This window comes from Teleopsis dalmanni, chromosome 2, assembly GCF_002237135.1.
Source record: "Teleopsis dalmanni isolate 2A chromosome 2, ASM223713v2, whole genome shotgun sequence".
NCBI lineage: Eukaryota > Metazoa > Arthropoda > Insecta > Diptera > Diopsidae > Teleopsis > Teleopsis dalmanni.
In genome coordinates this window covers 135,047,761-135,060,996 of record NC_051847.1, presented here as the reverse complement: position 1 = coordinate 135,060,996, position 13,236 = coordinate 135,047,761, and the positions used below count along the sequence as shown (strand labels likewise).

The 13,236-nt window shown below is 28.8% G+C and overlaps 3 protein-coding genes across 4 annotated transcripts in view; all 3 read right to left on the bottom strand.

Annotated features, from left to right (window-relative positions):
• Positions 1-68: 68 nt before the first annotated feature.
• On the bottom strand, positions 69-4,284 carry LOC119686024 (exonuclease 3'-5' domain-containing protein 2-like). Of its 2 annotated transcripts, none has more exons than XM_038100479.1 (7): positions 3,945-4,283; positions 3,407-3,883; positions 2,900-3,348; positions 2,673-2,841; positions 2,430-2,582; positions 303-470; positions 69-246 (listed from the first exon to the last, which is right to left on the bottom strand). In XM_038100479.1, the coding sequence occupies exons 1-7, from the start codon at positions 4,139-4,141 to the stop codon at positions 153-155; spliced, it is 1,707 nt and encodes a 568-aa protein (XP_037956407.1). In that variant the 5' UTR covers positions 4,142-4,283; the 3' UTR covers positions 69-152. The 2 variants fall into 2 exon arrangements, with proteins under 2 accessions (XP_037956407.1, XP_037956408.1); XM_038100480.1 differs by having other exon boundaries at positions 105-241; positions 3,945-4,284.
• Positions 4,285-6,403: 2,119 nt separating this feature from the next.
• Positions 6,404-8,825, bottom strand: LOC119686031 (solute carrier family 35 member G1-like; the record flags this gene model as incomplete). Its single annotated transcript, XM_038100490.1, is given in 3 exon segments — positions 6,404-7,686; positions 7,739-8,045; positions 8,112-8,825. Coding segments are annotated over 2 exon segments (1,050 nt in total). The 3' UTR covers positions 6,404-6,845.
• A 57-nt stretch (positions 8,826-8,882) lies between these two features.
• LOC119675759 (DNA ligase 1-like) overlaps positions 8,883-13,236 on the bottom strand; it is a 7,506-nt gene continuing 3,152 nt past the window's right edge. Inside the window, exons 2-7 of the mRNA XM_038086965.1 lie at positions 12,230-12,473; positions 11,673-12,158; positions 11,076-11,338; positions 10,911-11,019; positions 9,234-9,359; positions 8,883-9,172 (exon numbers count right to left, since the gene is read on the bottom strand). Of these exons, the coding sequence (XP_037942893.1) occupies positions 8,972-9,172; positions 9,234-9,359; positions 10,911-11,019; positions 11,076-11,338; positions 11,673-12,158; positions 12,230-12,473 (1,429 nt within the window). The 3' untranslated portion in view covers positions 8,883-8,971. The remainder of the gene's footprint in view (positions 9,173-9,233; positions 9,360-10,910; positions 11,020-11,075; positions 11,339-11,672; positions 12,159-12,229; positions 12,474-13,236) is intronic.

The window sequence follows — 13,236 nt, the reverse complement described above, 5'->3', positions numbered from 1 at the left end:
AAGTTAATTGCTCCTAAGGAGACAATCTACTTTCACATTAAAAATCTTAAATATAATATGAGAAATTAATTAAAACAAAATTATTAAAGCTATTGATTTTGTACTAAAGATGTGTTTATACTATTTTAAAATAATAAGAGTCCAGAATTTTGTTAGTGGTTTTTCTCATTAGAGCTTGAGTTTTTAATGCCAGCTTTTAACATATCTATTTCATTTAGACGACCTTCCTGAGCACGAATTTCTAAACTTAAATGGTTGAAATATTTTAAAATTTATTTATAAACAATATATTAATATTTTACCGATTTGCGTTATGATTTACATCCCAAAGTTCCGGTAAATATCTCGGTTCCATTGTTTTTAAGAAGTGTTCACGCCATAATTTTTCAAGTGTAACCAAGCCGCCTAATTCATTACAATATTTTTCTACTACCTTTTCACCATGTTGACAATAATCTGGGTTATCAAGACTAAAATAGAAAAGATTACACATAATAAATAAAAAGATACATTATGTAATATTTTAAGACGACATTAGCGAGTTTATACTTATTTGAAAGACTATAAATACTATACTTAAACTATACTTGAATTTTGAATAGCGCAAACTGAATCTACACTTCAAATTTGCCTGAGTTCGATTCCTGACACTTGTAGCGCAATAATTATATAAAGACAATAAAATGAATAAATCTTTTCAAAGCCCACTGATGTTCAATATCTAGCGGAATTGGAAATAACTGTAAAACTAGCCTAAAAATACATTTGATTAATAATATTTTGATTTGATTAGCAATTCGTTACAGTTAATCATAAGTTATAGAAAATTTTAATAATATCTTAAAATTTCTAATAAACTTCAATATAATATATATTTTTTAAACATTTTAATTAATTAAAAAAAAGCTAATGGTATAAAGACTTTCACTTTTATAAATATATGTAAAATTATATTACTACATACATAATAAGAACTACATGTGTAAACTAAAAAATTATAAAAAAAAAAATTTTTAAGTAAAAATATATTGTATAGGCAACAATATATAGTTTTACTTGATACTTAAAAAAAACATTTCGATACTGCTTGATACTTATCATTTTAAATACATTTTATTTTACAATACATTCAGTTCTATATAAAGAATTATACAGTTAAGTTTCATAAAGTGAGAGAAGAAATATAAAATTAATTATAAAATACTAAATGAATATTTATAATATTATATTCATTTATATTATAATACTAATAATGTTAATATTAATAATAATATATTATAATACTAATAATATTAATATTAATAATAATAATATTATAAGATAAATAAATTAATTTCTATGAAATACAAAGAAGGAAATAGTTAAATTTTATTTATGTGAAAAATTGTATTATTAAAGTTTGAAAATAATACATTCGTAATATATAATTAATTAATAGCAGAAAAAAACAAAAATTTTTTTGTTTAATGTTATTCAAATGACAAGAGACATTGAATACAACATATATTAATTGATATTAATATAAATTAATGACAAAAAACAATTAATAAAAATTTATTAATTAACAAAAATTAGTTAATTAATAGAAATTAATTAATAAACAAAAATTAATTAATAAAAATTAATTTAATAAAAAATTAATCAATCAACAAAAATTAATTAATTAATAAAAATAATTAAAAAAAATTAATAAAAATTTATTAGTTAACAAAAATTAATAAACAAAAATTAATTAATTAACAAAAATTAATTAATTAACAAAAATTAATTAATTAATAAAAATTAATTAATTAATATAAATTAATTAACAAACAAACACCTTTTATCTAATATAAATAACTCAAATAAAACCTAATTAATTAATAAAAAATAATTAATTAATAAAACTTAATTGATAAAAATAATTAATTAACAAAAACTAATTAGTTAATATAAATTAGTCAACTAACACACACCTATTAACCAATATAAATAAATCAACGAAACTTAATTAATTATAAAAATTAATTAATTAACAAAAATTAATCAATTAACAAATACCTATTAACTTATATAAACTATTCAATTAACAACAATTAAATTAATAATAAAAATTAAATTAATAACAAAAATTAATTAATAATAAAAATAATTTAATTTCTTATGAAAAATATACATTAATAATATAATTATATATTAATTAAAAAATGTATAGCAATTATTTTTATAAATAGTTTTACATTACATTTAAAAGCAAAGCCAAGCTTATGTGCATATAAACTGATGAAGAAAAGGTGTGAAGAGGGGCATTACCCAATGGAATAATTTTTTATAAAGAAATATTACTTTGGATATACATTAATGGATCATCGATTCATATGCCTTCCTTAGCTTCACTCAATAAAACCCGATAAAATAAAATGGAAATAAAATTTTAGGCAATATCTTACTTTGTATTTAATTCAGAAGCTATTAGCAATTGATCCTCGTCAATGTTATCACAACTAAAATAATTTTTTAAAACTTCAAGCAGTTCATTTTTTCGCGCTTCTGGTAGCTTCTCTGAATGATTTAAAATTGCGCGTCCGGCAGATTTCACTGATCTATAAATAAATAATATTATTATTAATCAATATTAAACTTAGTATTTTAATTAAAATTGAAAGTAAGAAACTGTATATAAATAATATTACTTTAGTTTTGGTATTTCAAAAGATTTAATAGCTGTGTTATTATGGGAGATTGGAGCATTGCATAGATTTGCTAAATAAGTGCGTATGGCTAGATCAGATATGTTACTCTTTTCATGGCATTGCGGACATAGCAATAGAACATCATGTGAACTATGCGATTTCATGACATCTGTTAAATACAAAAACCATAATTAAAATGAACACTTTATAAAATTATTTGTGCTTACCAGGGAAGTGTTTTCTGTATTCACGTGGCACAACATTTTTGCGTACAAATGTGTCTGTTTTACCACACACAACACACTGATTATCTTTAGATATTTTATAATACTGACCTACACTACCAACTGGACGAGCTGCGGGTTCGAAGTTAAGACGCGCAATATATGGATTTGTTGCAATTTCAGTAGCTAAACCATTGTCTATATACCATTTGGCTTTTTTGTAGTCAATCACTCCTAACAGTTCTCCGTCGGGTGCTTGTAACTGTGTATTATCATATAAATTACTAGCACGTATGCCAGTATACGTTTTACGCTTTATTTGATTACCTTTTTCTGCTGTATCAGTTATGGGCGAGCATTTTTGCCGGTTTTCAAGTTTAGCATTGAACCGTGTATCAATTTGGTATTCAAGAAGTTGATGTATGGCCATGTAGTCAGTCCTTTCGTACCATCTACAAATAAACAAAAAATTACTTTCAGTTTAATAATTTATGAATTTAAATTACACACGTTTTCTTTAATTGTGAAAACAGTTTATTGAATATTTTGACAGCAACTAGTGCATCATTGGCGGCATAGTTTAACTGCGCCGAAGTCAACTCTACTGCCTCCCAGTTTGAGCAAGATAGGCGCCAATTTTTGTCAAGTACCACATTGAGATGACTTTTAGCTAATTTCGCTAAACCTTCTGCTTTATATCCGTTTTCCTTTGCTAAGAAGCGCAGATCGTATGTACCCGATACACAAAGAGAATAGTCAAAAGCCAACTTTTTGGCATCTTCATGCGAATCCACACCAACTTTTAGAATACGATCATTTAGTAACAATTCACGTAAACATACTGGTATGGGACGAAGATGACACAGGCGAAACAGGGCGCATAAACCATTGTCTGTTGCCAACTGCAATAAGGCTACAGGTCTGCGTTTGCCATTTACGGTAATCCACTCACAGTCAAATCCTAAAACCGGATTCTTAATGCACTGCCTGATTTAAAAATGAAGAGAAATTTAATTGTATTTTATTTTATGATAGTTTTATGTTTTACTTTTTTAAATCTGCAACTACAGCATCACATTTTTCTACAGAATCAACTAATTCAATTCTTTGGCCATATAGTGGGTGTCCGTGTTTGTTAAAAATTGAAAAAATTTTACGTCTATTTCGTGATATTATGTATAACAATCCCAATCCGGCAGACACTACCAGCACCTTACTTAAAAATTTACTTTTACCCTCAGACATTGTACTGGAACTTATATTGTTAATTTTTGTTTTTTTTTTATTTAGAATTTTTCCTATTTAACTTTATACGTAAATTTCGTTGTTATGATATCACAATCAGTTTTAATTTTTTAACAAGTTGACGAGTTGACAGTAAACAGTTTTACAGTCACTGGAGATTTTAGAAAACGTGTCAATATTAATGATAGGGTGTGTTCAGCACATAATTTGAACATATTTCATTTTGGAATTATTTTATCATTAACGCTTTCTAATAATTTATTAGCGGTATAATTTTTCATTTAAATAGAAATAAAAAAGATATAATTTATTATTTATATTTAAATACAAATAATATTTTATTAAAATATTTTTCTGATATTTCGACTATCTTCAATAGTCATCTCCAGGGAAACTGTAGATTGTTTCTCTGTTATAACTATTAATTAATTTTAATAAGTTATTTAATGATTTTTAAAGTAAATTTTTTCACTTCAATCACTTACTACTCGGTTTCTCTAGAAGAATTTTTAAACATTGAAAACAAGCGATTTTAGTTCTATCACATTCATATATAAACCATTTAAATTACAAATGTAAAGCCAACAAATATATTTTTTCACAGCTGAATTGTTAATTGAAAAATTCGATAAATAGAATTAATATATTAGATATTGAAATATAGATTTAAATTGTTTGGTTACTCTAGTTTTTGTTAGTATTTAAAAGAATCTAAATTCGTCAATTTCTTAACGCTGATCAACTGATTTTTAATATATTTCCTTTTAAAGCTCTTATAAAATTATGATTTATGTGCTTTGTATCTCATTGCAGGTCTGTTCCACATCTCATTGTAGGTCTGTAAATGAGAACATCTGAAAGACCGCAACATCCCTTTCAAAATTGAAAATGCTATACAGACTTAACTCGTGCATTTTATTATAAGTTAAATTTGTGTTGATGTGTGAATCAGCTGTTTTGATTTGAATTTAAATTAGCATATGGTACAGTGAATTGAATGACCGTATGAGTTAAGCTAATTATTTATATTGCAATCTACTTCTTGATATGAAAATAAATTGTCATCTACTATATTCTGACTCCTTTCTATATAAAGAAATGGGATATTTTTTTAAACAGGCAACTAGCTTTGTACAAAAAGAATCCGAAATTCATTCATTACATTTGGAATATTTGGTCTCATATATTTGGTATCATATTCCAAACAGCCTTTATCAACCATTATTAATATTATGACATATATAGTTACAGGGTTCGTAATTATAACTTTAAGAAGTTGCTGGCCTGTGTAACCAACGATTTAATATAATAAATTGCAATTTATTAATGATAACTCGTAAAATATTTAACAAAAAACAGTAAAACATTGCATTCTTATTAAAACTGATGCCTTGAGCAATCACATCAACTACACCAACTACTTCATTTGTGATTTAAGTCTATATTATAAGGGAAGATCACTGAACAACAACAGCTGAAATTGGTTTCACAATGTATTTTCTTTCCCTTACTGACATACTTTATTGAAATAGTCTATATCAGGACTGTTCCACAAGCTAATCGTAAAACATAAGTGAAATACAAACTGACAGTGTGACACAAATAAAGTGCCAAATTACGCTCTTTACACAGATTTTCATGAAACAGCTTTGTGTAAAATCTGGCGAGAACACCAACGCCGCGTAAATAAACAATACAACAATTTAAATTCAAACCAAAACTGATTCTGATTCACACATCACACAAATTTTACTTCAAATAAAATATATGAGTACAGTCGGTGTAGCATTTTCAAATTTCGTCAGGGATGTTATGCTCTCTCAGATGCTCTCATTTACTCGAAAATTTGCTGATGGAACGCACTTGCATATACACAGTGTTACTCAAAGATACTACGAGTAGCTCGTGCAACAGACCTTTTAATTATATCGCCATATTTTTACATACTTTTAATATAAAATCCTGTATAATCCTTAACATGTCGAATAAAATATCAATTATTTAGGCCATAATATTTATTGCAATTTAAAAAGAAACGCTTAAAGTTTTTAGTAGAGTAAATTTTATTATTTTAATAAATATACATTTTTTTATATATTATATAATTTTGCTAAATTTGATATTGTTCTTACAAAAAACGAACAAAGAAACTCCCATTAGTGAAAGTCTTACTGGTCAAAAAAATTCTAGTTAATTTAAAAATTTTTTACAATCTTGTAGAAAATTTTTAGTTGATAAAATAGTTAATATTTTATGTATTAATTTCAATATATTTCCATGCAAGCTAATACCAATAAAGTTAAACTGTCTTGAGCATATACATATGCAGGCTAATAACCTACTACATAGTCGGTATTTTAATTTAAAGATTTGATTACAATTGCACTAATTCAACGTGAATTTACTTTAAAACTTAGACAACTTAAGTACATAAATCACATCAGTAATACTATTTGACTTTTATGTATATATGAGTTAATAAAAATAATAAATAAATAAACGAGCCTCTGTTTAGTTAGTTAACAAATCCAAACAAAAAAAATTGACTAAAAAATTTGATTACATACAGAAACACATATGTACTTAAATATATATATACGTATATAACTTAATATTTATAAGTATATCTTAAATTAATTAACTATGAGAGAAACCACAATGCTTGCTTCTGTGTTTCGTGAACGCACAAAAGCTTGAGTAATTTTTAATCCAATAGCAAATAACGTAAACGTTTACGTGCCGTTGATTCGCGGGGCAACGAAAGAGCCCATTTCTTAAGAGCAGTTAATATAACACTGCTGACAACCAGCATTGCGCCAACGAGTGAGTATCCTGTGGGAGTTTCACCAAAAAACATTGTCTGCCATATAAAAGCAAAAACGATATCAGCACAACGTGCTATGGCCACTGGTCCAGCCTGTTCCACTTGTAGCGATAGTGTGAGCAATATTTGCCCCAAGAAACTAAATATACCTAATACAACAACTAACCAGCGATCACGTCCACATGCTGGCCAACATATGGCACCTATTGTGCCACACACTATTATTGTATAGATTAATGCAAATGCACCAAAATTTGTCATAATCACTGAAAAATGTAAGCCTTTAAGTGCTCTCAGTAGTATATAAACATTGGCACCGAATAGTGTGGAGGATATAGCAGCAACTGGACCCCAAATATCATAGTGTTTCCCGTCCAAACGTTCCAAATTCACATCTGTTGTTGCTTGTTGGCCGAATACGAATGGTGGTCTTGTGATAAGTACTACACCCACCAGTGTTAATATTATAGTTAAAATATTAAATAAACTGCAATGTTCTTTGAGGAAAACGCGCGCAAATATGGCAACAAAAACTGGCGTCGAAAATATAATAACGCTGGCATCAGCCAGTGGCATATGGCGGAAGGCATAGAAACTGAGCATCAAACCAGTTGTGCCCATAAAGCAACGCAAGAGCAATATTACACGTTTACCTTCAGGGAAGACGGGTTGCTTAGTATAGATGACAATTGGTATTGCAGGAAGTAACACACCAACAAATCTGTGAATTATAATTTTCAAATAATTATTACAAGATTAACGAATTACATTACCTAAAGGATGCTAATTCCATAGGATTGATATCAACTAGACCTTTGACAATAACGGAGCAAAGTGAGAAAAATAAGGATGAGAGTGTAGCGAGTATTATTCCTAAATAAGGACAGTTTAGTTTCGACTTAATGCGTGATAGCCAACGATTTCTGGTTTCACTGTGACGAAAACCGTCCACAAATTGATGTAATTCCAAATTTTCAGGCATTTCGTTTGGTTTATGTTTTCGCGTATCGTTGTATGGTTTTAAGGATTATAACTAATTACATTTTTTTAACTACTATTACGTATCACTAATTTGGCTAACTTTAATTAAAAGGTAAAAATTCAATTATTTAATAAAGCTTTTGACAAAAAAAAATTATGTACTACCTTTAAATTTAATTTAAATGCTTAAAGCGTTTATGGTAACGTACTTTTGAAAAATCGATTTTTGCTAAAATGTCTGCGTACGTTTGCACATGCCGAATAACGTTAAAACGCTTGCATGTACTTATAATAGCACATTACAAGCATTTTGTTTTTATATTTTCAGTAAATCTTTTATAAAATATTACATTATTAAATAATTTAACACTAAAGGCTTGAAAATAAACGCAGCAGCAAAATTTATTACTTGCAAGCACTGTATTACGCTTCAAAACAAATGAACATACACACACACACTCTACAAGGCGTACGTTCAGTGCCAATTCTATTTCTCAAAATAATTGTACTAATATTGGCAATGCGAACAGCTGTAGTTGTCATAGCAACCACGCAGTGACATAAGGCCGGTGCCAAATTTAAAAACAAACATTTTTGTTTTTGTGTTGTGGATTTTAATTTGCTTTTGTAAAGTTTTAATAAAAAAGTGCAAAATTATTAATAACAATTTGTTTTAAAAAGTATATTTGCTTTCTATTTAATAAAAATTGTTTTCTGTTGATTCTTACTACAGCAGAAGTGAACATTGTTGGAGTAGCAAAACTACCGGCGTACGTGGAATTTCCTCAAGTTTTGTGAATTGGTGTTAATATAACACGTTTTTGCAGTTTATATTATTCATATTCATATTTATCAATATAAAACTATAACACAAATCAGGTAAGCCAAACTATTTTATTTTTTAACATATATATGTTTTATTGTTATTATATTTAATAAATACAAGTCAATTAGAATATAAAATACCTAAAAAAAAAGCAAAACAGTTAACACAATAAGTTCTCTGCTAAAATAACGTTTATAATTTAAAATCCTAAATCTGCCAGTACTGCGTCTAATTCGGCTTGTAAATTGGCTGCCTTGGCGCGTACTTGTGTGATTTCATCCTGTAAATTATCTACGTTTGCTTGTAGGAGCACATTGCATTTCTTCATGGCTGAGAGGCGGCTTTCATGTTTCTTCACACGTGGTTCCAAATTATTTTTCTTGTCAGTATTTGTTGCGTCCTGTAAGACAAAAATTTTAATTAATGGTAATTCTAAAAAAACTATTTTTTTTTACACTTACTTCTGCTTCACTTTCACTTTCTGTTTCAGCTTCACTCTCTTCTGATTCTGATTCTTCGGATTCTTCCTCAGATTCCTCCTCTTCTTCCTCTTCCTCATCTGATTGTTCAGCTTCATTGTCTGCTTTCTATTAATATAAACAAAAATAATGTCATGAGTGGAAAATATATTCAAATAATTTTGAAAGAATTAACAAAAAGAAAGATAAGCTCAACTATTATTCTTTTATCGCTCACTTAAGATTATATATTATTATAATATATATTATAATATATACTATTGAAATAAATAAGGGTACTTTATTAAGAATATAAGAATATAATGTAAACTAGCTAATTATTTTTGTCTAAAATTACCAAGATATACTAAATCTCAGTTCCGGGAATGGCCGGGTCGACATTCCGCAGCCGATCTGTACAGACGTGTAAATGGTGCTCATCGTTAAGCGTGCTCAGAGATACAAAAAATGTTCTTTTTGGGATATGATATTAACTAAGTTGTTATAGTCTATTACTAAATTTTTAGTGACTCCTTTCAGCAACTTATGGGTATATTACAAGAATTTGAGAATCGAGAGTGCGTAAAAGTAAATAACAGACAGAAAATTGCACTTTCATAAAACAAATGCAGTATATGTATATTTCGTCAGAAAGATTTGCTCAACTGCAAACTTTATTTCTATATAATAACCTGAATAATTCAAACCCATTTATCAATGGAGTTTATGTGCTTTAGGCACCAACTCGTTTTCCATTACGAGAAGAAAATGAAGAACAAAGTCTCATAGTCTCATAAAACAGATATGAGAATAGTTTTTTTTTAAATGGCAATAAATCTTAAATTTAATATTAAACAGTTTTTTATTAAAACCAGGAGTTCATTACAGTACGATTAAAATAACGATTGCTTTTCTTATCATACGTGTTACAATCTCTTCAATACTTTTAAAGTGGCTGCTTATATTATTGTTTCTCCCGAACTATAAAAGAAATAAGCTTTCCTTCGTAAATACAACAAAGTCATTAACACTAGAAATATTCTAATAAATAGTAAGTGAGCCAATTCTTCCGTCCAAAATTAAGATCTCGAATAATCTCCACGCATATAGCCAAAAATCTATACGATCTCTTATTCGAAATGAACGAAAAATAGTGCGATGGCTGAAAGATGTATTCCAATATTGTCACTAGTTGCATATTTAATAAAACTAAATTGCCACGGGAAATATGTAATTTTAATATGCTTAAATAGGTTAAATAGGTCAATTGAAAAAATCAACGCAACAAAGATAAACCTGAACCTGAATTCAAAGTGATTCAAAGTATCCATGTGGTGATTCTGAACATATTGTCCTAAATTTTCTTGATGATTGTCTTATGCTTTCCTAGGAATTCACAACGATCGAACAGTGATCCCTAGTGTCTTAATTATTTAGTTTGTGTCTATATACATACCTTAGACTATAAATTATTTATATTGTGTTTGTATACAATAACTATTAACATTTAACTCTTAATTGTTAAACTTGTTATTTAGCTTATTTCTGAATATTTATTTACACATCATCACACCATTAATTATTTAATACTCTTGTATCTGCTTAAACAAAATAGTTCCTAGTTAATTATCTAAATTGTAAGCTACTACATCTTATATACAGCAAATTTCTAAAACTTACAGGTTTCTCTTCATCATCGTCCAAATCGTCGAAGTCTGGTTCCTCTTCCATATTTTTCGCCATTTTTTGAACTTCTTTGTCCAATTTTTTGAATTTTTTGTTTTCTTCCCTGTAAAATTAATCACATGACAGATAAAACATCAAGTATATATCTTATAAACCTACTTAAGAATAACATGATTCTTCTTCATTGCCTGTTTCAAGGCCACTTTTTCCTTCTTAGCTGCTTCCTGTTTGACTTTGAGAATTGTTAGTTTCTTGCGCAGTACTTTCACTTCCTTAACTAAACGTCGTTCACGTCGTTCAGTTTTTTTTTCTTCAGGTTCGTCTGGATCACTTTCGCTAAGTTCAACATCGAATTCAGGTGAACTGTCACGTCCTAAATGTGCCTCACTAGCGCGTCTCGAACCACCAATTGAACCACCGCCCTGTAAATACGAGGAAAATTAATATTATTATATTCTAAACAGTTTTTCTTGATGCTTATTATTTTGATAATTTCAGTTAAGTAAAGCGCATTCTGTTTTTACCTGCCACTTATTGTAATGTATAGCATTTGCTTCATAGTATGTGTCATAGTCATGTGGATCTTCATAAGCGTAGCAAAAGTTAAATTGGGAAGCTTTAGTATTGGGTGTTAGCTCACTCTTTTTATGGTAAAGCAAAAGCATTTAAAAGTAACAAGCAAAATAAAAAATAATATTAAGCAAATATAAAGCAAGTTGCTATCTTTTAAAAAATGGACGAAATACGATCCCTTACCTGTAATGCCTGCGCCAACTTACGTTCCAACATTTGTATTTGTCGTTTCTGTTCTTCAATTTCACTCTTGGCCTGATCAAGGAGTTCACCAGTATCCAAATATTTCTTTTGTAATTCACTTGAAGCGTTACGCGATTCTTCTGCTTCTTTTTGCAGTGAGCGCACATAAAGTTCTTCTTTCCCTGGTGTTGCATCCATAGTTGCTACTATAACATTCGATCCATATTCCAAATTCTTTTCACGTGATTTCTCACGTTCCAATTCAGCTTCGAGTGTTGCAATTTTTGCCAAGAGTTTTTTATTTTCACGTTCTTGTGCTTCACGAGTACGCAGTTCGAGTGCCAACATTTGCTTTGTACTCTGCAGATCGTCGCGTATGTTATCGATATCGTCGAGTTCATCACCGCTTGGATCATCGATTGATAGCGCAGCTACAATACCGCTTGAAGAGCCAACTTCATCTTTAGTAGCTATACTGCTGGGTGCCTGTAATAAGTGTGATGTGTAATTATTGAATGAAATGGTTATATTCTAAAATCGAAAACTAGTAGTGTTACCTCGCCTAGCATATTTATTTTTGATTGTGATTTTTGTAATTGCTCTTCAATTGTCATTTGCTTGCGGAATTTTCTGAGACCCTCTATAAACGGCTTACTGCGATCATGTGTTTTTGTGGGTTTCAATTTTACACCGCCTTGGATTTGTTTTAACAATTTATTATGTGAATTATCTTTCTCTGTCTCATAGATAAATTTATCATCAACTTTTGTCATTGATTTACAGGTGAGAATCGGTTGAGATCTTAAAATATAAAAGAAAAAATTGAATTTAAAAATGTTCAAATTTAGGAATAGATTCCACAGTCTTAACTGTAATTTCAAAACTGGTTTAAGTATATGCAGTTAGAAAACTTGATGACTTAAGCATAAAGTACAGAGACTTAAGTCAGTATAGACTTAAGTTCTGGACACAAATCCGACTCTAATAGATTTAAAGTAATTGTTTTAAGACTTTACATCACAATATATATGCAAACATGTACTTGACAATAACCAAAGGAACTGTAGAACATTAATTGGTGTGTTGATAGGTCACTGTCTGGTCGCATCACATGCCCGAAAACTAAACCTAATTCACAGCGATGCTTGAAGGAAATGCAACGAGCTGAATGCAAAGGAAACATCTACTGTGTACTTGCCCGGCTCTCTCGAGAACTCGACAAAAATACTTGGGGGCTGTCAGTATTAGAGGACTGGAGCACATACCTGAGGTTTCTGTTGGAATCCTAATAAATTTTGCTAATGAATCTCGCATCGTAAGTGATGCATACAATCGCTAAAATAAAACTCTGATCTGGTATCGCAATGGACCTTAATGGTCAACGCGTGGCCTTTTTGTTCTGCCAGCATAATCTAATCTAATGTACTTGACAAAAGGTTTTAAAATTTATAGATAAGTATAAATACTTATTATAGATACTTAGTTTAGTATATTTATTATATATACTTATTTATAGATACTTTATAAAAAAGAAAATGCCATAGTTTTTAAATATTGTTAATAA

Excerpts from the sequence above, each read along its gene's own strand:
- LOC119686024 (XM_038100479.1), bottom strand. The coding sequence starts at position 4,141 with ATGTCTGAGGGTAAAAGTAAATTTTTAAGTAAGGTGCTGGTAGTGTCT. Across the intron at positions 3,349-3,406 it reads TTTTCACAATTAAAGAAAAC|ATGGTACGAAAGGACTGACT; the intron begins GTGTGTAATTTA and ends GTTTATTTGTAG. Across the intron at positions 247-302 it reads GTAAATCATAACGCAAATCG|TTTAGAAATTCGTGCTCAGG; the intron begins GTAAAATATTAA and ends CAACCATTTAAG.